The sequence below is a fragment of the Gorilla gorilla genome, chromosome 5 (assembly GCF_029281585.2).
Source record: "Gorilla gorilla gorilla isolate KB3781 chromosome 5, NHGRI_mGorGor1-v2.1_pri, whole genome shotgun sequence".
Lineage (NCBI taxonomy): Eukaryota > Metazoa > Chordata > Mammalia > Primates > Hominidae > Gorilla > Gorilla gorilla.
Window position 1 is genome coordinate 53,332,847 of NC_073229.2, and position 24,335 is coordinate 53,357,181.

Consider the following 24,335-nt stretch of genomic DNA (forward strand, 5'->3'; position numbering starts at 1 on the left):
TGCTCAATATGGAACACCACCTTAGATAGGCTTACTTATGTTTCATATATTTATTAAAGGGCACAATTAAATTTTATTTTGCAAGTCGAGCCTACCTTAAAATCAGCTTAAAAAGGTGAAATATCCGCTGGCTAATGAAAAAACAAAATCTTTTTATTTTTCCGATTACTTGGTTCTTTTTAGCAATGATGCATTGTTCTGCCACTTTCACCCCAATGTTGGTTTCAGGTTCACCTCAGAGCAAAGTGTAGGATGATACTGTCCATTGCCGATTTTCTGATTTTTTTTTTTTTTTTTTTTTTTTGAGACCAAGTCTCACTGTCACCCAGGCCAGAGTGCAGTGGCACAATCTTGGCTCACTGCAACTTCCACTTCCCAGGTTCAAGTGATTCTCCTGCCTCAGCCTCCTGAGTAGCTGGGATTACAGGTGTGCACCACCACACCTGGCTAATTTTTGTATTTTTAGTAGAGACAGGGTTTTACCACATTGGCCAGGCTGGTCTCAAACTCCTGACCTCAGGTGATGCACCTGCCTCGGCCTCCCAAAGTGCTGGGATTACAGGCATGAGCCACTACGCCTGACCTCTCTGATGTCTAATTTCTTCAAGTTGGCCCCCACCATGGTTTTTTAACCAATATAGCTTTCCCTGAAAATCACTTAAGCAAAACCAAAAACAGTGGGAAGTCACATTTTTTTTGGATTTATTTAAAGAACACACAAAAAAGTGCATCTAAATGATTTTTTTTTAAAAAACAATGTCTTTAATTCATCATATGCTGACTTGGCAATCCATATGCAGCCTAAAAGGTGGTTGAAAGATGTCTGTGGACTTCTACACAAATTGTTTAAGATTATTGAATTTGATACAAGAATACGTGAGGTGTCTTCTTGAGTGGTAATGGGCACCCTGTAGTTATTTGCTCAGAACCACTCACACACCCTTCCCCTCCCCACACACACTTTTGCCAGTTCCCCCTGGTGAACCATAATACACACGTGGGAGACAACTGGCATCATCTGAGTCTTGGAATAGCTTTCTTGTTTGTTATCTGCAAAAAGCTAGGTGGCCTTTTTAGTATCAAATTTCAATCTTGGCCTTGCTGGAACCATGCTCTACAGAGCTTTCCCAACAGTTTAGCAAGTAAGCAAAATCAGCTTTTGCTCTTCATATTTTGTAGGTGAGACTGGGGCTTTTAAAAGAAATATTTCATAAAAAAGACAAAAGCATAAATGAGAAATTAGAGGGATTTTAGTTATCATTAAAGGAAAAAACTCACAAATTGATCCCATTTGTTCCATGGGGAAGAAAAGTATTATAAAAGGAAATAACTTGATTTTTAGGTTTGAAGGGGGTCCCAATCTAATAATAAAAGTCTTCTGATAAAACCACCATAAAAATAAAAACTAATTTAAAATATAACTGCCAGTGTTTTTTAGGATTTAAAAAAGTGAGATGTTCCAGGTTTAAGCAAATGGTTCCTTGGGTTGCCAAATGCATTCCCATGAGTGTTTCTTAGGCTGAGGGAATAGAGAGCCATGCTCAATCTGTTTACCCGTAAGGACTGAAATTCAACTACATGTACACATTTAAGACTTGCCCTAGTTCAATGGTCAGCTCAAGTACTGGAGATTTAAGCTACTGGCTGTGTACCGGCATGGGAAACTGTCTTCAACTCTTTCACAACTCACGCCAGAACAGAGAAGCTTGACAGGGCAGGAAAAGCGAGCAACTGCGTGTCAAACCTGCAGGTGAAACCCCTAGTGTAGAAGAGCAACTATTTATTTGTCAACCCTACAGATTTTGTTTTTAAAAATTAAGCTTAGTACTAAAAAGTCAAAATTTTTTGGCATGATAGAGGAGTGTAAATAAAGTTCCATAAACCAGTATACATATGCTTATGAGCCAATAATCTTAAAAAGACAAAAAAAGCTGCATGGATCCTAAATGACTATGTAAATAGATCCACTCCAGGTCAAAAATATTGTAAGAACAAGTCTTAAATTCTTACTAGCAAGGATTAGAATGAAAGAAGCTGAGCAGTAGCAATGCTGGGAGGAAGTACTGTGTATTGAATATTATTCCCTAAAAGGAATAGAGGAGGGGAGAAAAAGCACAATTCTGATTGTTCTTTTCACATTTCAGTATCTCAGAACTTCATCGAAAATAGGAAAAGCTAATCCAGAAACTCTCATCTGCTCATTATCATTGCTGAAGGGTGTTTTAGGAATGACAGAATTACTCCCCCAGGGACAGGCTGTGTGTGGTAGAAAGCCACTCTCACAAGGAGGCTGGCTGAGGAGGCAGACTTTGGGAGGAGGTTAAGTCAGCAAGCAAGTGGCCTCTGAGGTTCTGGCTTTCACGTCTGTGACACTGCTGTGGAACTGGGGAGACATGAGACCCCTCTACTGTGGGTTCTGTTGGTTAAAAATGCAACAGACTACATTTATAGCACTTCAGTCATTTAAAAAACAAAAGCTTAACCTCCTTCCCCTACCCTACCCAACCGTAGGAAAGGAGAAATTCATGAAGCATTTTTTTTTTAAAGGTTTCTGCAGTGCTATTAAAGTTCAAAGGTAAAACCTAACAGCCCCACATTGTTAGGATGATCTCCAGGAACCCTGAATTGGATATTGAAGGTTGACAGAAACTGAAATGAGCTGGACTTAAGCTGCTGGCTCACTCCCTCCACACCACAGTCATTTCTGTTTGTTCCACCTGGAGTGGTCCCGTGCCACCCCTCAGTGAACCCTCCGGGCAGCAGCAGGGGGGCTGTTTTTGGGAAGCTACTGGTTTTGCCATTTGCTTCCAGAATCACATAGACTATAACAAACTTTACATTAAACACTGTTCCGTCCTGAGTTGGGGGAAAGCCCATTGAGGAGGGGCCGAGTTCACTGGGACTCTTCCCTCCTTGGCGTGGCGTCATACGTGGCCCTCAGGTTTCTCTTCTTCCATTGCGTGACTGTCTGTTCCTTTTTCATTAGTGACCCCTTCTGAAGTCTTCTTGCCCATTGCTTTATTGGCCTCTTCCTAAGGAAGAAATAAGCAATCAAGAAGGTTAGAGAATAAAGAAGTGAAATAATTCCTGGCTCCTCCAGACTGTGAATCAGGTCCCAAACACGAGGTATTGCAATGATTTTCTCTAGGATATCTAGCTGGGTAGGTCAGGGCTGTGCTACCAATAGTTAGAGTGGGAGCTTCACCTTTCTTTGGTTGACACATGGGACAGCTGTGGGATAATGAAGTCTGGGCATTCCTGGAGACTGGGGACAGGACCAGAGTGCCAACTATGCTGTAGGGAGGCCGCCCTCTCTGCAGACAGACCTCTCCTGCCACATTTGTCAGGCTGGCTGCCGACCCTCAAGATAACAGGTGTGATGATGGGGCTCCTATAACATCCCATTTCCTGGGAAAATCAGAAGTCTTACTTGAAAAAAAAAAACCCTGATGGGTTTACAATTTTTCAAAAATGACAAAAGGGCTGGGCATGGTGGCTCATGTCTATAATCCCAGCACTTTGGGAGACCAAAGCAGGAGGAACCCTTGAAGCCAGGGGTTCGAGACCAGCCTAGACAACAAAGTGAAACCCTATCTTTACAAAAAATTTTAAAAAATTAGCCCAGTGTGGTAGTGTGCTTGTCCTAGCTACTCAGGAGGCTGAGGTGGGAGGATCACTTGAACCAGAGAAGTCAAGGCTGCAGTGAGCCATGTTAGCACAACTGCATTACAGTGACAGAGTGAGACTCTGACTCGGGCAGGGGCCCGGGGGGCGGGCGGGGGGAGTTGGTGCAAAATTGCTGTTTTTGCCATTGAAAGTAATGGTAAAAACCACAATTACTTTTGAACCAATCTAATACATCTGAAGGGAATTTAGTTTTCTCATCTCTCATGACGTGTGCCTTTGGTGACTGGAACTGCCCTACTCGACCTTTGGATCCAAAGCAGCCTCAGATTAGATTGGAAATCGTTTTCCCTACTCTTGAGCCTCTTGGGTTATTTAACTGTTCCTGTCCCCTAAAATCAAAGGGGCATGGTCAGGCTCTTGATCCACCTGCAGTCATCGGGCTCTGCACACACCTTGGCATCCTGCTCTGCAAACTTCTTGAACATGTTGGCGTATATCCTGCGGTCCCGCTCGTTGTGCTCCTTGGCCTTTTTCTGGCACATGGAGATCTGCAGTCTTGCAGCCTTATTCTGGGGGTTTACTTCCAGCACTTTCTCAAAGTCACCCTTGGCTGACTCAAACTCGTTCATGAGCAGCTGGGCTTCACCCCTCCTATACAAGCCTTTCTCATTGGCACTGTCCAGTCCAAGGGCCTAGGAATAGATGGTCTACATTTTAGAAAGGATGAATTTTAATAAATTCAGTAAACAGCTTACCAAAGTTCTCTTGCCAAAGGAGATGGAAAAAGTGTATTTAAAAAAATGGGGCTCAAGATAATTACATACTACTGATCAAAATTTACTACCCAAATTATTTTCTGCATTTAATGCAATTTCTAGAAAGATCCCAAGGAGATTTGAGAGGGGGCTCTTGAGAAGTTCATTTTAAAGTTCATTGGAACAAATAAGTGCCCAAGAATGGCTGAAAAAATTTGGGAAAAAAGAAAAAAATAAGAGGCACTTGTCTTACCAAAGAAAAAGACAAACTTTAAAACTACTGAAATTAAGACAGTTTGGTTACTAGCATGTGGACAAACAGCTCAGTGGAACAGAACGAATCATTCAGAAACAGTCATGTGTCTGCATATAAAAACATTTGAAAACGACAAAGGTGGTAATGTGAATCAGTGGAGAGTTAACTTTAAAATAAACGGGGCCAGGATGGCAGCTATCCACATAGAAAATAAGAGTTAAGGCCGGGTGCAGTGGTTCACACCCTAATCCCAGCACTTTGGGAGGCTGAGGCAGGTGATCACCTGAGGTGAGGAGTTCGAGACCAGCCTGGCCAACATGGCGAAATCCTGTCTCTACTGAAAATACAAAAATTAGCTGGGCATGGTGGCAGGCGCCTGTAATCCCAGCTACTTGGGAGGCTGAGGCAGGAGAATTGCTTGAACCAGGGAGGTGGAGGTTGGAGTGGGCTGAGATCGTGCCACTGCACTCCAGGCTGGGTGACAGAGTGAGACTCTTGTCTCCAAAAAAAAAAAAAAAAAAGTTCTTACCTCATATTGTAAGCACAAAAATAAATTCTAGATCAATCATATTTACATATTAAAAAAACCATGAAATGTTTCAATTATTTTTTATTTTAAAATATGTAAAATCTAATCATTATTTTTTTGAGGCAGGGTCTCACTCTGTCGCCCAGGCTGGAGGGCAGTGGCTCAATCACAGCTCACTGCAGCCTCTATCTCCTGGGCTCAGGCAATCCTCTCACCTCAGCCTCCGAAAGTCCTGGGGTTACAGGTCACAGGTGTAAACCACTGTGCCTGGCTTCAGTTATTTTTATAATCTTGGTGTGGGGAAGTCTTTTCTAACTAGAAAGGAGACGACAAATCTGACTACATTAACATTAAAACCTTCTTTAAAGAGAAAGATATAATCAACAAAGCTAAAAGAAAATTGCTGGGTTGTGGTGGCTCACACCTGTAATCCCAGCACTTTGGGAAGCTGAGGCGGCAAATCACCTGAGGTCAGGAATTGGAAACCAGCCGGGCCAACATGGTGAAACCCTGTCTCTACTAAAAATACAAAAATTAGCCTGGCGTGGTGGTCGGCACCTGTGGTCTAAGCTACTTGGGAGGCTGAGGCAGGAGAATCGCTTGAACTCGGGAGGTGGAGGTTAGAGTGAGCCAAGATTGTGCCATTGCACTCCAGACTGGGTAACAGAGAAAGACTCCATCTCCAAAAAAAAAAAAGAGGAAAATAAGGAGAACAGGCTTCCTATTGCCAAAGATAGGGTTAATAGTGACGCTATATGACTGCTTCTGTCAATAGAAGACAAAAATAATGTAGTCAAGGCTGTGCTGGGTGTGGTACCTCACAACTTCAATCCCAGCTCTTTGGAAGACCCCCATCTCTACAAAAGTAAATTTAAAAATTAGCAGGGTGTGGTGGCATGCACTTGTAGTCCCAGCTACTCAGGAGGCTGAGGTGGGAGGATAGCTTGGGCCCCAGAGTTTGAGGCTGTAGTACATTATGTTCATGCGTATTAATAGCCACTGCACCCCAGCCTGGGCAAAATAGCAACAACTTGTCTCTAAAACAAACAAAACACACACACACACACTCTCTCTCTCTCTCTCCGCTCTGTATGAAAAAAACGAAAAAATACATATAAAATTAATAACTGGTCTTGGGAGAAAGGATGTGATAGGAAACACTGATCCACAAAATTCAAAAATAATCTCACAAAGAATGTACAAAATAGTTGCCTTGCTTTTCTTATCCTTTTATGTCTACCTTTAAGATACATCCAATGATTAGTTTTTACTTTTACCCACAGTATAATATATACTGTTCACTCTGAGACCAGATACCTAAAATAGTATCAGCTGGTGTATAAATATATCAGAACGATACATAACGATACAGATGATAAACCACTGTTATAGAGTACTGTGTGTAAGCACTCAAAAGACCAAAGATAGTATTAATAAGACAAATGTAAAAATAAAAAGGCTGCTGATGCTCTGTGGACCTTTCATATTATTTATGCATATCAGTGAATAAATGATTATAATAAAAATTGACCTATATATATGCTTTATATGAATAGTTGCAGTCTGTTAAAGTCCAGAAAAGCTTAAGTTAAATCTGCTCTTATTAAACTGAACCTGAGGAGTTATACGTCTACTCTGATATAAATACTACAGTTATAAGGAAGGTGGTGGATAAAAATTATTTAATTTTAATCAAAACTTTTCTTCAGAATGCATTATGATAAGCAGTCTAGGTATCATAAAAGTCTGACTGTAATAAAAATCTTGCTGAATTTCCCAATTCATACTGAGAAACAAATAATCCCAAACATTCAAATAAATAAAAAAAAGCAAAATGAAAAATCCTGCAACCTTTGGCTGAGAGGAAGCAAAAGACAGAGATGGAGAAAAGATCTGGAGTATCTAAAGTCCATCTCACAGGAGACACGATGTTACCTTGTCACAGCATTCAACAGCTTTGGTGTATTCTCTAAGCTTCAGGTAGCACATGGCCAGGTTCAGAAAGGCAGCAAGGAGAAATGATTCAGAAGCTTTCGATTCCTTTTCTGATAAACCATATTCCATCTCTAACCAGGACACTATCTTCCCATACTGAATCACCGCCTGCATGTATTTGCCTCCCTAGGATAAAAAAGCGTCATTACTTGTACTCAGCTCTTGAGGGGGTACAAAAGAAAAGCAAATCCTCAAAGTGAGGCAACCCCTCCAGCAAACCCTGGTACAGCTGGTTTCTTTCTTTCCTTCTGGAGATGGCTCTCCAGGTACCTTTCCCACTCCCTTGGAGGCCTCGATGGCCTGTGGGCTGGTTTGGGGCAGTGCCTGAGCACTGCCTAGTGCTGCTCTCCAGCATTTCCATCCGTCCCTTCAGCAGGTGTAGTACAGCAAGGCTTCTGGGCTATATTCTTTGGTGCTAATATTCTTTAGTCTTTTTTTTTTTTTTTGAGACACAGTCTCGCACTGTCTCCAGGGCTGGAGTGCAATGGCGCCATCTCAGCTCACTGCAACCTCCACCTCCCGGGTTCCAGCGATTCTCCTGTCTCAGCCTCCCGAGTAGCTGGGGACTACAGGTGGCCGCCACCAAGCCCAGCTATTTTTTTTTGTATTTTTAGTAGAGACAGCGTTTCACTATGTTGGCCAGGCTGGTCTTGAACTCCTGACCTTGTGATCCGCCTGCCTTGGCCTCCCAAAGTGCTGGGATTACAGGCATGAGCCACCACACCTGGCCTGTTCTTTAGTCTTTCAAAAGGATTGTGAGCAGTTTTAGACTATGCCACTAAAAAAATGAAGAGGAAGTTACTTTTCTTTTCAGCACTTCACAGCAAATACTACATTCTGGCAAGTGCTAGTTCCAAACACAGCCAATCCTATTTGAAACAGTCTCTGTTGCAACTACTAAATTCTTATCATTTGTAGTGCAAAAGCTGCTCTAGACAGTATGTAAATCAATGGGTGCAGCTGTGTTTCAGTTAAACTGTACTTACAAAAACAGGCAGGGACCAGATCTGGCCAGCAAACTGTAGTTTGCTGACCCCTGATATATAGGCAATGGGAGTATGAATAGTTGGATAGTAGCATACAACATAAATAACAACTATAAAACAATATACATCAGAAAGGTCTGTCAGCTATGTGAGAAAAATCTTTCTCCTACTCATATTTTTGTGCTTACCTGATTAGAATTAGAATTCTAACAATTTAAAAAAATCACATCAATTATATATATTATATATAATATATACAAATATAAACATATATAATATATACAAATATAAACATATATAATATATAATATATACAAATATAAACATATATAATATATATATATTTTAAATATATATATGCATGCTCATATGAGAAATGCTGGGGGCTGAGCACAGTGGCTCGCACCTGTAATCCCAGCACTTTGGGAGGCCAAGGCAGGTGGATCACCTGAGGTCAGGAGTTCGAGACCAGCCTGGCCAACATGGTGAAACCCCGTCTCTACTAAAAATACAAAAATGAGCCAGGCGTGGTGGCACATGCCTGTAATCCCGGCTACTTAGGAGGCCGAGGCAGGAGAATTGCTTGAACCTAAGAGGCAGAGGTTGCAGTGAGCCAAGATCATGCCACTGCACTCCAGCCTGGGTGACAGAGCGAGACTCCTCAAAAACAAAACAAAACAAAACCCCTCCAGGGCTGAGACAATGTGTCCACTGTGATTTTAAGGTGAATGAAAGCGCTGGGGAATCGCTGGTAAATACGCAAATAGAAACAGGAGTGCAAGTGGGGATTCTCCTTTGAGGAAGTGATAAGCTCAAAACCACAAATGATACATCCTGCCAGATGGCAGAGGAGCAGCCAGACCTATTAGGACATTAAATTCAATGCCTGACCAACAGTGTTAAGACCATGTTACTAGGATTTACCACAGTCAAAGCAGCGCGTACATCTCACTGCCGAGTTGTCTCTCCCCACAAATACTCCAACCCTCACCCAAGGAGTCTGAGTAAGAGAAAAACCATAGAGCAGGTCTAAGAGGACATGCCTGTGATACAGGACTTCAAGTGGGTGACGTAAGAAACGAGCTCTGCCTGTAGAAAGGAAGCCCTGGTGTGGATTTTCTGGTGATGAAGATGGGGCAGACCTGTTCCAGCTGGAGGGCCTGGGTGTGAATGAGGGCCAGGCTACATCCCTCGAACATCCTTCTTCCCAAGTCACTCACTTAGGAGAGGGAAGACTGGCACTAAAATCAAAGTCTGTCACCCTCTCTGCCTCAGAAGTGTGTGATACAGGTTATTCATAAGAACACGAAACCAGGGCATTTTATTTTAAATGCTGAAATCCTTGAGGAAATTAGATTTGCTATGGACTGAATTGTGTCCCTCATCCCAAATTCCTAGGTTGAAGCCCTCACCCCGAATGTGATATTTGCAGATGGAGCATTTGGGGAGGGAATTAGGTTAGATGTGGTCATGAGGGTGGGGCCTCATGATGGGTTTAGAGCCTTTATAAGAAGAAACTCGGGTGCTTGCTGCCCTCTGCCCTCTCTCCACTCACATGCACGTGGAAAGGCCATGTGAGAACACAGCAAGAAGGGAGCTACAAGGAACCAGAGGAGAGGCCCTCCCCAGACACTGACCCTGCTAACACCTTGATCTGGGACTTAACAGTCTCCAGAAGTAAATTTGTGTTGTTGAAGCCACCCAGTGTATGGTATTTTGCTGTGGCAGCCCAAGCTAAGACAATACTTACATTCTGTCATAGTCTTAGGCCTACCACTCCTTTTTTGGATGCTACAAAAAAATAAGAATAAAGTCCTCACCAGTTTCAGGTCGGCATTTTCTTTCTGTCACTGCCTTTTCTCTTGCTGGTCTTTGAGGACAGGCAGCATTGTCCTCTCCCTTTTGGAATATTCAGGGTTTAGCACCAAGAGGTCTTTAATAAAGGTTTGTTGAGTAAGTATTGAAATCAAAGGAATGTAAATATGGAATCAAAACTTTTTCTAAAGTGGTGTGGTGGCTCACGCCTATAGGCCCAGCACTTTGGGAAGCTGAGGCAGGAGGATCTCTTAAGTCCAGGAGTTCGAAGCTGCAGTTAGCTATGCTTGTGCCACTGCACTCCAGCCTGGGTGACAGAGTAAGACCCTCTCTCTCTCTAAAAACAATACCAACAACAAAACCTTTTGCTATCATTGGGAGCAAAAAATGTGTGGGTGGAAATGAAAAGTGTTGTTTCACTGAGATGAGATAGGAAGGACAGGCATTTCCCCTGTCATGCCTCATTTCTTCATCCTCTCTCCTCCTCCCTCTCTAATGCATCGATTAACTTTTCTGATTATCTCCTAATATATTGTATAGGGAAAGAAAAGAAGAGCCAGGGAGGACAAAAACCTAGATCTTAACATTTCAATAAGTTCTGAATAATCAGAATGGTAGAAGGCTATGGTAAAACAAAACAAAACACAAAAAACAGGTATTGGACTTCTTAATAGTTCCTTTACATTTATAGGGCATTTTAATTTTTTGAAAGCTCTTGCATATATATCATGTAACTTTATTTAGACTTCAACTTCCAATTAGCGAAAAGTCTGTCTTGTACTCCCTGCTTCTGAGGTACTAAAGCAGTTCTCAACTGGGGGGTGATTTTGCCCCCCAGGGAACACCTGGTAGGTCTGGAGGCATTTTTAGTTGTCATAACTGGGTAGGATGCTACTGGCATCTAATGGGCAGAGGCCAGGAATGCTGCTAAATATTCTACAATGCACAAGACAGCCCCACACAATCAAGAATTATCCCACTCCAAATGTTGATAGTACTGAGGTTGAAAAATTCTGCACTAAAGGAAAGAGATAAAAGACAGGGTGGACTCTTCTTAGGAATTTTTTTAAAACATCAAATCCTAGAGTCATAAACGCCTTGTTTCTAAATCACATTACTGGTATCTTGGAACAGCAAGGGTGGTGAAAATATAGCAAAGCCCGATTTATCTGAAGAGTTTAGAGGTTGAACAATTCTCCTCAACTAGTTTGTTTTAGAAATGCTTTCTTCCCAGGAGAAGCACAAGGGGGCGCAAGAATCCCACATCACTTCAGTGTCCTTAGCCTTCTTGCCACTCTGCTGCCAAGTCAGAAAAAAGAAAAACACTGACCAGGTGTGAGTTAATGCTCCTGTCCTGCAGAACACTGTCAGCTATGAGGGCAAAAATCGTGTCTGTTTAACTCGCTTGCACAATGCCTGGCTTAATATTATGCTGTTACCTGTACTTAATAATTATTTTCAGAGCCAAATAGAGTTCTCTATTTTTCTTCTCTTTAGTATTCAGAGGTTGAAATGAGGACTTTACATCTTCAATGGCAAAATCATTCCCACTTAAAAGCTGAGTACAATTCAATCCTACTCAGGAGAGAGGCTTTACCCATTTAGGTATAAACCAAACCAACAGATCAATGGAAACAGAATTCCAATATGCAGATGGCATGAAATACAGATCTTTAGTTCAGCCCATCTCTGCTCTCACCTACACATCTGGACTCTGTGCAAATGCATAACATGCCAAGTCAGACACCCTGGAAAGACAAGGCCCGGGAGGGCAGTATGGCAGATTGAAACCTGCCCTGAGTTGGGAAGGGAATATGTACAGGAAACTATCTACTAACCATTTTGAAGTTTTACAGTTAAAGCTAGGACTACTGCTGGGATCTTTTACCTATAATTATAAAGGTGCCTCCAGGGAAGTTTTTAGTGGTACAAAATGTTCAGAGACATTCTGGGAGAAAAGTCTCAGGTCAGTGGTTTTGAACCTTTCATTAATTTTTCCCCAATGGACTAATGTTTTGAAAAATTTTGCCTATCAAATTCCATGTTAAAAATAATTTTTTCCATGTGTGTGACTGCTGATCCAGATTTTATCCAAAGATTGGTAATTTTAAGTAGGTTCATAATAGTATCACTCTTGCAGTTGTGATGCTGATAAGCAACAAAGTTAAGTAACTGTACAGACACTCATTGCTTTCTGCTACTGATCACTAATTCTGGCCATCTCTCTGTATATATTCAGAACACAGCTATATGACACATGGCTTCATAACATTATTTCATTACCAATAATGTTCTCCAAAATTCTGTATCATAGCACCAATTAGAGCCTCTGAATAGCTGAGCTGTTTTACTACACTGAATCGATATAATTCTAGTCAAAGGCCAAAAGCCTCAAATCTTCCCAAACTGTTAATATTTTATTTAGAAGTATTGAGAAATATATAAAATATAGTTAAGGATTTTTATGGACTTCGGAAATATAGAAAATACCGTTAAGGACTCACGATCTTAAGAAATTTTGTAGAAACATTTTTCACTCTAGTGTATTATGTATTTGGATATACAAATAACCCACTTGGAATCATGTATTTGGATATACAAATAACCCACTTGGAATCATGTATTTGGATATACAAATAACCCACTTGGAATCTTACTTGAATAGTTTAGAAGTATCCAATATACCTCAATTAGAATTAAAAACAAAACAAAACCAAAAAAATAACACTTGTTCTTGAGAGTTTAGAAACTCACAGAAATTCAGGCTGGAAAGAAACTTGGGGAACATCTATTCTAACTCCCCTATTTTTCACTTGAAAATATAACCTCTTTGGACCTTAAATGACTAAATCATTTGAAGAGCAATAAAGCCCATTTTTCCCAGTTCTGAGCTTATTCTATCATACCCCAATGCTTTCTGGTGATCCATAAGAGTTTAGTATACATAGTAAATAATGATAAATAACATATTTATATATTTATACTTATCTAAACCCATGATTTAAAATTTGTTTGAATACCACCCACAGTAAGAAATATGCAATCCAGTACTTACTCATACACAAGCAAAGTTTTATGCAACAAAACTGATCCTTATAACATATTGCAATACACTTCCACAAAACTGATTTCATGACCCAATATTGTCTCAGCTCAAATTCTGAAAACACATGGTGCCCTCTGGCTGTGTTAATTTTGGGTTGATTATATATTCTTACATAATTCTCTAGTTGTTTCATTTGGATTAACATTGCCACTCCTCCCTCCTGACAAGGTTGTAACTTAATAATAGCATGTCTTATAGCAGATGCCCCATAAAGACTTGTTAAAGTACACTTATGCCTCACTGCTTTATACTGCTGAAAAACATCTAATTTCTGTATTGCAGTGGCAGAAAACGAAAGAAACCTTGACAGAACTCCCATTCTCCCTCTAATTCTCATCACTAAGCCCTTTCTGCTTGACATGGAGAAGGCATATATTTGGGGTGGGGAAGCAATGGGTAGAACACTGATTAAAACAGAATGAAGGGCGGTTTCTTTTTTTTTTTCTTACATCTAGAGGTTTAAGATCTAAGTGAGAAAATATCACACTCCTAGTTGCTCCAAGAAGGGTTTCTGAGAAGCAATTTATGATGAATATCATTCAGGAATATCCAGAGATTCCTCATAAAAGCAAGTGTGCAGGAATCATCTTGGCCGTTAGAAGCAATCAATACTCTCCTGTCAGTTTGTTTTGAAATTTGTGCATGTCCTCTCTCCTTTTATCATATGCTCTAGTGACTTCATCAAGACAGTCTAAAGGAAGATGGGCCCGGTGCAGTGGCTCACGCCTGTAATCTCAGCACTTTGGGAAGCTGAGGTGGGAGGATTGCTTGAGGCTAGAAGTTTGAGACCAGCCTGGGAAAGAACGGGAGACCCTGTCTCTCATACAAAAAAAAAAAAAAGGAAGAAAGAAAAATGATGTCAAACTTACCCTTATGAATTCCATTCTTTGCTAACAATTATTCTATTCATTCTTTTTTCATTCCAAAAACATTTGTTGAGTGCCAACTATGTACACCAAGCAAGATGCTTTAGGAGTGAGTGATACTGTGGTGGGTGGGGATGCCAGACCTGGTCTGCCTGTATGGAAGGTTACAATCTACAGCAGAATGTGTCAAAGAAGAATCTGTACTTTTTTTTTTCCACATGATTGTTTTCTCACCATTTTTCATATTGAAAATGACAGATTTATAAAAATTGTAGCTTATTCTTACCAAGCAGTGTTGATAAAATTCAGAGTAGGGAATATCAGCACAATTCACTGACACTTGAATAAATTCTTTGAGATGGAAAGGATTGTATAGGGACTCACACACCTTGAAGTATACGGTTCCCTTCTCTTTGACAATGGCAGCCTGCTCCAATTTTTCTTTGGTATCCATCTCCCAGGATTCTTTGGCCTGTGTGTAAATTTGTGACAATGGTTAGATGAACAGAGAGAAAAGCATCAGTTGAGGCCTATTGGAACAAAGAGCAGCTAATTCTAGAAGATACTCCAAACTGAAAACACTCTGGCTGTTGAAATTGTGTGTCAGTGCCAATTTACTGCTAGGCCAGTGCTTCTTCACACTGTTTGAAGAACTCACTTTCCATCATGACCAAGCTGCAGCTTGAACAATGTTGCTCAAGAGAGAGGAGCCGCAAAAACACAGTAAGGAACGTACTCTGGTAAGCACTGCTACAAAGTGAATCTTTAGAAATACAAGGTGAAGCCACACAAAGTTAAGGCCATGCCTTATCTCCCTCTGCAAACCTCTCCACTAGGCTGTTTCTCTCAAGCCTGTTTTTCAACTCTAAAATGGGAACATGACTGTAGTCAAGTTGTAGTTTGTATATTCATACAGAATTTTCAAAATTCTGGGTCAGGTTGTCTTGCCACTCTAAAACAACCAGATATACCAATAATACTGCTAAATTGTATCAACTTGCAGATGTATACTGGGGGGGACTTCAAGCAAAACATAATTGGGAGTAAAGCTCATGCAAAAATATCACTTTAGAGCCATAAATAAATGACTTCATTATCATCTGCTAGCTTGTATTGTGTGTATTATTACTTCCACCATTACAGATACAAATCCAGAAATAACTGCACTTGCCATTTACAAGCTGGATTTAGAAGGACCAGAGTCAAGAGAACAATCTGGGAGCCTTTAGAAAAAGTGACAGTGGGTGTGGTCAGTGCTATTTACTGCATATAAATTATGAAGTTTAAATGGGTAACTAAAATTCTCTCTATTCAAAAGATAACGAGTGTGTGTTCCTGGTGTCACAGCCCCTGCTATCCTGTACTTTTATTATTATTATTATTATTATTTTTTTTTTGAGATGGAGTTTCGCTCTTGTTGTCCAGGCTGGAGTGCAATGGTGTGATCTTGGCTCACCACAACCTCTGCCTCCCGGGTTCAAGTGATTCTCCTGCCTCAGCCTCCGGAGTAGCTGGGATTACAGGCATGCACCACCATGCCCGGCTAATTTTTTGTATTTTTAGTAGAGACGGGGTTTCTCCATGTTGGTCAGGCTGGTCTCAAACTCCCAACCTCAGGTGATCCACCCACCTCAGCTGGGATTACAGGCGTGAGCTACCGCGCCCAGCGACTATCCTCTACTTTTTAAAAGTGAATAATAAAAGGGTTACTCATCTTTCTGGCAACTCATGTAATTCTGCTTCCTAATAATGTAGCTCAAATTACTCAAAAACCTAGTTATGGTTCAATTCCAGGTTTTAGCACCCAAAAAACAAAAACAAAGAACACCTAGTTAATAAGACTCTTTGTATTTCTTAGGTTGGCTTCAGTCTTTATGGAATTTTTTTTTATTTTTTCTTTTTCTGAGACAGGATCTTGCTCTGTTGTCTTTTCTTTTTTTGAGACAGGATACTCTTTTATTTTTTCTTTTTTTGAAACAGGATCTTGCTCTGTCGTCCAGGCTGGAGTGCAGTGGCACGATCATGGCTCACTGTAGCCTCGATTTCCCAGGCTCAAGCAGTCCTCCTGCCTCAGCCTCCCGAGTAGTTGGGACCACAGGCATGTGCCACCATGTCCAGCTAATTTTTTTTTTTTTTTTGGTAGAGACGGGGTCTCACTATGTTGCTCAGGCTGGTCTCAAACTCTTGGGCTCAAGCCATCCTCCTATCTTGGCCTCCTGAGTAGCTGGAACTATAGGAACGTGCTACCACACCCAGGAAAATTTTACATTTTTTTGCAGAGAGGGGGGGTCTCACTACGTTGCCCAAGCTGGTTTTGAACTCCTTGGCTCAAGTAATCCTGCCTTGGCCTCCCAAAGTGCTGGGATTATAGGTGTGAGCCACCATGCCTGGAATATAAGTATGTGTGTGTATGTGTATGTGTATGTGTGTGTGTGTGTGTGTGTGTGTGTGTGTGTGTATATATATATATATATATATATATTTTTTTTTTTTTTTTTTTTTTTTCCCTCTGAGACGGAGTCTTGCTCTGTCTCTCAGGCTGGAGTGCAGTGGCATGATCTCGGCTCACGGCAACCTCCACCTCCTGGGTTCAAGCAATTCACCTGTCTCAGCTTCCCGAATAGCTGAGATTACAGGCACCTGCCACCACGTCCAGCTAATTTTTCTATTTTTAGCATAGATGGGGTTTCACCATGTTGGCCAGGCTGGTCTCGAACTCCTGACCTCAGGTGATCCACCTACCTCGGCATCCCAAAGTGCTAGGATTACAGGCGTGAGCCTTAATCCTAACAAGGCAGAGGATTAAATCACATTGCCCCAAACAACATCATATACCTTCATGTGATTTCAAATATACCAAGCAGCAGTGCATGAATATACTCTTGGAGTGATGACAGAGCACAGGCTTGCTGTGGCACACCACTGGGAGAGTGCTCCTAAATAAGCAGTGTCCACTGGGCCATGAGAAGGAAGGGGCAAGAGGCTGCTTTATAAAAATGGAAATAGTAAAGCCATAGGTCTAAATAACCACATGCTAAAGATTATCTTCTCTCTCTTTAACAATAAAAAAACACCATATGCCATGACGACAGCATTGGGGGATCAGTGCTGAGCTAGCAGGCCTTCAGAAGAGGTTACATGACAACAATCAGTGGTCATAACCAGACATATGTTTGTTTGGGGGAACATGAAGTGGAAGGGGTATGATTAGGAATGTCACTACTGGGGGTGAATCCCAAAGCAGGCCTCCCCTCCCTTTCTTAGCCCAAAGGTACAGGCCCACAGGACAATGATTTCTTTTCTGAATCTAACAAAATATAAATGATCATGTTTCCATTTATATTAATGTGCTTAATGTGGTCAGGCACAGTGGCTCACCCCTACAATCCCAGCACTTTGGGAGGCCAAGGCAGGAGGATGGCTCGAGCCCAGGAGTTTGAGACCAGCTGGGGCAACACAGTGAGACCCCATGTCTACAAAAAATAAACAAAATTAGCTGGGCGTGGTAGCGTGTGCCTGTAGTCCCAGCTACTTGGAAGGCTGAGGTGAGAGGACTGCTTGAGCCCAGGAAGTTGAGGCTGGAGTGAGCTATGATCGCGCTCACTGTATTCCAGCCTGGGTGACAAGAGTGAGACCCTATCTCAAGAAAAAAAAAGTTTAATGTACAGAACGTGGAGGTAGCACTGTGCAGGAATAAAAAAGGAACACAGATGCAGTCCTTGAGCTCCACAAAGGGTGGGGCTTTGGAAATGCCAGGGGCACGTGGCCGAAGACAACAGCATACCTAGCTCAGGTATATGCTGTGTGTGTCCAGTTCGGCTGCTGCTGGGAGCCTCCAGAGTGAAACTGAGATGGAAATATGTTCAAGGAGGCATGCTGTTTCTGGAATCCAAGGCAACTGACAAATTCTCTCTCTTCTCTACTTGGAGAAGTATAAAAAAAAAAATGGCTTCGGGTTAGCTGGTTTCTTTCTTGTATCTCTGGTCACAGAGCCTAGTGGCCCTCAAGGACTTGCAGTTGGGATAACAACTTGGAGCCACAGTGCAGGCCTCTTCATGACTCCTGTGAAGGGTACAATCCGTTCAGCTCTGAAAAGCTGCACCCCACTCCCCCAAGGAGCCACTTGGCAGAACGTGAACCTTTCTGTCCTCAACCCAGGAAAAAAAAAGTACAAAAAGAACAAGTCTAGGAACAAATAAGGGAACAAGTCTTGGATTCTACCCAAAAAAGTTAAAAAAAAAAAAAAAAGCTGACACATAGGAACAAAATAAGAACACGGAGCTCCTTCGTTGTATATCAGCTGTGCTATGTCAGTTGTTCTATTCTTCAGCAGCAGTGTTGGAGGCAAGAGACAAACTTGATAATGAATAAACACCATCTATCTATACCACCTACTAAGATAAGATACTGATTTATAGGAAGTGGATGGAGAAGAAACCTACCATAATTTTAAGGAAGTTGGTATTTTCTCACCTTTTCGAAGCTCTTAAGTGTAACTTCATATATAAGCTCAGCATTAGGTTCAATGCCAAATTTAGGCTTCCCTGCCTCTCCAAAACCATATCTGAAATGGAGAGTAAAAAATAAAACTTTAAAAGAATTGGTGTATTTCCAGGCACTTCCTTCAGTATTTTGAGGCATCAACAGAGCTATCATTTGCAAGCTACATGTGTCAGAGACCCTGAAGACAAACCAGATGTTGACCAGAAGATACAGTGTGAAGTATCTTCACTGCTACAGTTTTCTTAGAAACCAGGCTAGGTTTAGTTTTCTTTTCTCCTTCACATTCACATGTAATGCAACACCTGTACTCCTTGGGGCAGCTTGATTCGTGGGATTTTAAATGTTACTGTCTTTTTCTCTTCTTGATTTTATATCTAGTTTTTTTTTTTTTAATAAAATGGCCATGATTTAGCTGCCAGGAATTTTCCCCTAAGTTTTATCAGCAAAAAGGACAGAGAAGACACAGCCACTGTAATTGTTAGAGTGGTACTCATGGGAGGTATGTTTTAATAAGCTTTTAACTTTAAAGTGCTGTCACTTCTAGTAGTACCACTTCCAGTCACATAAGTGAAGGGGAAAGGCTCACACATCAGGAGAGAAAAGTTTTCACACTATTTAAGTTTTTTTAAAAGCACATGAAGAAACACAAATAACATAATGATATACTCAAAAATAGCTGCCCTAGCAAGTTCTGACACCTCCTCTAGAGAAATATTCTTATGGCTTATAGCTATCAGAGTGTAGGATTCTATACCTTTTAGCCAAAACTTACTGAAAAAAATAACTGAGGACATATACATTTGTTTTCTTGGGATCATGTATAAGATCTCCAGCAAATTAAATGTATTTGGGAAGCAGATATTTACTAGAATGGGAGCTGTAGCAGAGCTCTGTCTGGTTCAACTGTTTCCCAGTGTTTAGAACAAGGCCCAGCATATTAGTCAAGTGTTCACTGAAATATATTCTGTTCCCATTTGTTGCAAGCAAAGCTGTTCTTTAATATATGAAATGGTATTACAAAAAACTTAGTAAACTCAAGCTTTCAAGGTACAGGTTGAAAGATCTCAAAACCGAGTTAATCTAATACCTCCAGTTTTCTCTGGGGCGAAGGGACTAGAGTGGGAACACTCAAATTTTGTTGCTTGCACCACTTTCTTTATCCTTTGCCTGGATTTTCCAGGAATAAAAATGCTTACTCACTCACCTCCACTGTTACACAGAAAATGGAAGCTGGAGCCAAAAAGAGGAATAGAGATACGAGAGCTGGTAGGAATGAGGAGCAGGGCAAAGGGTATCTTCCACAAAGACATAAAAAAGGACATAATTACCAGTGACCAATTTTAAGAAGTGATGCCTAATTTTCTACTTTGAGCTCTTAGATGTATATACCTACTATCTTGTTTCTGCCATCTAATAAATTAAAAAAAAATTCCTTAACTACCCAGGTAGGTAGGTGAGTCCTTGCTAAGCACATATTTTCTGAGAGCATGTTATATTTGGAGTCCTGTGCTAAGCAGTTGCAAATGCAACAAATGATCTGGCATTTGCCTTAGACCAGCAGATCTCAACCAGGGTGATTTTAACTCCTCTTCCCTCCAGGAAACCTTTGGCAATGTCTAGAAATATTATGGGTTGTCACAACTATGGGGGTGCTACTGGTATCTGGTGGGAAGAGGCCAGGAATACTGCCGGATATCCTACAATGCACGTGACAGCCCCCTATGACCAAGGATTAGCAAGCCCAAAGTGTCAACAGTGCTGAGGATGAGAAAATCTGCCTTAGAGGAAGGTGGGTGGGGAATGTGGGGCTGTATCAAGGGAGGCACCAAGTGTCCTATTATTGATGGGATTAAAGAAGACTAAAGAAAAATATTATTTCTACAATCTCTCCCAGGTTAAAATGAAGCGATTCAGTCAAGATACGTGTGGCGCACATGATCCTGCAGAGGTGGAAGCCCACGACAAGATATTCTGACAGCACCTACCCTGACTTCCATATTACACAGAAAGTTGTCAGCCTGGGTGAAGAAAGGACCAGGGCACCCAACTCATCTGACTGAAAAACAAAACACCACAAGAGGAATCCCAAGACCTAACCAAAAGATAATCTAGACTATAGTAACAGAAGGAATTCAGCATTAATGCCCTTGAATTAAGAGTTTCCTCCAGAGAATAGAGATACAAATAATGACTATGAATGACCATTAAGCCTTAATGTGCATATAAGAAGCACTTGGACTACAAGCTCTTAACAATTGCTCCCTTTTTACAGATAAAGAAACAGAGTGCTTCCTGAGAAGTCACACACACAGGCAGTGGTAGAGCCAGGGTTTAAATTCAGACCCTGTGTGTCCCCAGAAAATCAGTTTTTTTTTTTTGACTCATACTGCCTCATAACTAGACATTATGGCTCTTGGTAGTCTGTTTTTTTATTTTTATTTTTGAGACAAGAGTTTCACTCTGTCACCCCAGGCATCGTGCAGTGGCATGATCTCAGCTCACTGCAACCTCCACCTCCTGGGTTCAAGCGATTCTCCTGCCTCAGCCTCCCGAGTAGCTGGAATTACAGGCATGCACCACCACGCCCAGCTAATTTTTATATTTTTAGTAGAGACGGGGTTTCACCATGTTGGCCAGGCTGGTCACGAACTCCTGACCTCAAGTGATCCTCCCGCCTTGGCCTCCCAAAGTGCTGGGATTACAGGTGTGAGCCACCTTGCCTGACCAATAGCCTCTGTTTTTGTTTGGGGTTCATGCGTGACAGAAACATAAGGAAAGGAAGGAAAAAAAAGTTAAAACTATATACACTTGACCTAAAACAAAAAAGATTTATTAGTCTCAGTATTTAAAACAATACAAAGGGAAGATATTGTCCCAATGAGGAGAAAGAAAAATGGATTGTCTGGAAATGTTTTATGACTTTCTTATTATGAAGACATTCTAGGCCAGGTGTGGTGGCTCACACCTGTAATCCCAAGCACTTTGGGAGGCTGAGGCTGGAGGACTGCTTGAGCCCAAGAGTTTGAGACCAGCCTGGACAACATAGTAAGACCCTGTTTCTACAAAATGAAAAAAATCAGCCAGGCAGGATGAAGCACACCTGTAGTCCCAGCTACCCAGGAGCTTGAGGTGGGAGGATCCCTTGAGCCCAGGAGTTCGAGGCTACAGATTATGCCACCCTACTCCAGCCTAGGTGACAGAGTGAGACCCTGTCTCAGGGGGTGGGGGAGGGACAGAAAGAAAACATTCTTCCCGAGAGTCTATCAGAGTATCAGAGTCACAGAGAAGGTCTGCCTTGGAAATTTTCTGGAGAATGAAATACAGATGACACTAAGAGCTATTTGCAGATATTTTCTGCAACAGCCATACTTATAGCAACATTTAGATGCAATGTTTTATGAAAGTGGGAAGCTGAATAAAACAAGTAAATTCGCTGCCTGCACTGAAAACATGCTTAGCATGTAGGGGTTTTCTATACACACAGCATGCATACGCACACACATATATAGCATGTAGGGGTTTTCTACCTATATATGTAGTACTACGCAATGCATATGCAGCAGTCTCATATTACAGAGAATGAACTTCACATAATTCCTCAACATACCAACACCTTGAATAAAAATAATGTTCCTTTCTAAATATGCTAAATTATTTCCATAAAACTCATAAACTTTTATACCTAGAAATTTATGAAAACCTATTGACAACTTTTATGCCTGAAAAGATCTGAAAGATTGATCTCATGTTAAACAGGATTTCCTTTTTCTTGTGGTCCGAGGGTAAAATGGAAGAGAAGGTGAGCCGTCACAATAGCAACAAAAGCTCACACACTGCGGGCTCATGTGTGCCCTACATGTGCAGGATTTTATTTAGCTCTCCATAACTTTATGAGGTGGATACTGTCATCCCCATTTACAGAGGGGAAACTGAGGCTTAGGAGGGTTAAGTGCCTTGGCCAAGCGCACAGAGCAAAGTGTAACCACTAATGATACAACAAACAGTTTAAATCTGAAAAGAACTGTTTGCGTTAAAAAATATAAAGACAATTTCTATTTTTCTTTGTCACTAAACTTGAGACATCTGTCCCCACAATTGCCTTGTCAGCCAGGCTAAAATGTAATGTATATAAACTGGTTCCTATAACATTATGTTGTCATAATACATACAGAATTTATCCTAAGGGAGCTTAAATTTTGAAAATATACATTACACATAAATCCACCTCTCTGAGTTTAGAACTATTGTAATTTTGAAATGCTGATTAAAAGTAATCAGAGATGGCCTGGCGCAGTGGCTCATGCCTGTAATCAATCCCAGCACTTTGGGAGGGTGAGACAGGCGGATCACTTGAGTCCAGGAGTTGGAGACCAGCCTGGGCAACATGGCAAAACCCTGTCTCCACAAAAAATACAAAAAGTAGCCGGGTGTGGTGGCACACACCTGTAGTCCCAGCTACTCTAGAGACTGAAGTGGGAGGATCACCTGAGCCCTGGAGGTTGAGGCTACAGTGAGCGTGACTGTGCCACTGCACTCTAGCCTGGGCGACAGAGTGAGATCCTGTTACCAAAAAAAAAAAAAAAAAGTAATTAGAGATTATTTGGATATGGAAGAGATAGCTTTTTCTATGCTCTATCTGAATTTTAAGGAGTATCTCCTAGAAACAGAATTAGTTTCACCTAAGAATAAACTACAAATATAGAGTAAATATTAATATAAATAAGACACATTGAAGTGGGGGCTATAGTTAGTGGAAAGAGGAACCAGGTAGAGAAAAAGAAGCCATTATACAAAGGGTGCCTCAGTGACGGCTATGAAGAGTTCAAGGTAGAGCACTTTGGAAGGATTTTCAAGTGGTAGTTGCATGGCTAGATCACCTCAAAAATATGATTATGGGCTGGGCGTGGTGGCTCACACCTGTAATCCCAGCACTTTGGGAGGCCGAGACGGGAGGATCACTTGAAGTCAGGCGTTTGAGACCAGCCTGGCCAAAATGGTGAAACCTCATCTCTACTAGAAATACAAAAATTAGACAGGCATGGTGGCAGGTGCCTGTAATGCCAGCTACTCGGGAGGCTGAGGCAGGAGAATTGCTTGAACCCAGAGGTAGAGGTTGCAGTGAGCCAAGATCATGCCACTGCACTCTAGCCTGGGTGGCAGAGCAAGACTCCATCTCAAAATATATATATATATGATTATGGATCAAGTGCTGGGGCAAAGGTAAACTGCCAATGGATTACTACAGAGTCTACAAAATGACACCACAAAAGGCTTAACATCACCTACTGGCAAGTGCAGGTCATCAAGATTCGCAGTAACTCAGAATCCCACTGTCTGAAATCCATGGAGCCGGAGGGAGGATACACTAGATAAGCAGATGCACTCTCATGCAGACAAAATCAAAACACCCCAGGTTCTCTCAGGGGTCTGTTTCTCAAGACAGAAGAGTTGGATTCATGGTATAATTTTAGATCTAAAAATAATACTAAACATGTTTTCACAAGAGAGACTGTCAGTGTCTGATGGTTCTAAGCTTGGAAGTGCTAATGGATATCCTTATGATGGGAAAAACTTAGGCAAAAAATGAGTCATCTCCGTTGCCTTTAGATCCAGGAAGAATGTGCTTTTTTTTTCAGGGACTCTGTATAAGAACAAGTGGCACAAGTTCAAGTGGTAGTAAATCATCCAAATGCTTCTTTGACTCCCAACCCCCATGTTTTCCTGCCTCCTGCCTAACTTAGAGAAAAGGGAAGAGGGGGTAAGAGAACCACATATGAGAGGGGTCCATAGCTGCCTGTCTTGGCAATACTGCAGGCAAAACAAATCATCACAAAAGCAAAAAGTGGCTGTAAGGCCTGTTCTGAACATATATCAATCAAGTAAACATGCTCACAAAC

The 24,335-nt window shown here is 41.4% G+C and overlaps 1 protein-coding gene across 8 annotated transcripts in view; it reads right to left on the reverse strand.

The window, feature by feature from the left end:
- Positions 1–685: 685 nt before the first annotated feature.
- Positions 686–24,335, reverse strand: part of FKBP5 (FKBP prolyl isomerase 5) — a 156,865-nt gene continuing 133,215 nt past the window's right edge. For all 8 annotated transcript variants that reach the window (XM_019029603.3, XM_055390287.1, XM_031012024.3 and 5 more), the window contains 5 exons: positions 18,409–18,499; positions 14,324–14,407; positions 7,103–7,288; positions 4,080–4,319; positions 686–3,032 (listed from right to left, as the gene is read on the reverse strand). In XM_019029603.3, coding sequence (XP_018885148.2) covers positions 2,925–3,032; positions 4,080–4,319; positions 7,103–7,288; positions 14,324–14,407; positions 18,409–18,499 — 709 coding nt within the window. In that variant the 3' untranslated portion in view covers positions 686–2,924. The remainder of the gene's footprint in view (positions 3,033–4,079; positions 4,320–7,102; positions 7,289–14,323; positions 14,408–18,408; positions 18,500–24,335) is intronic.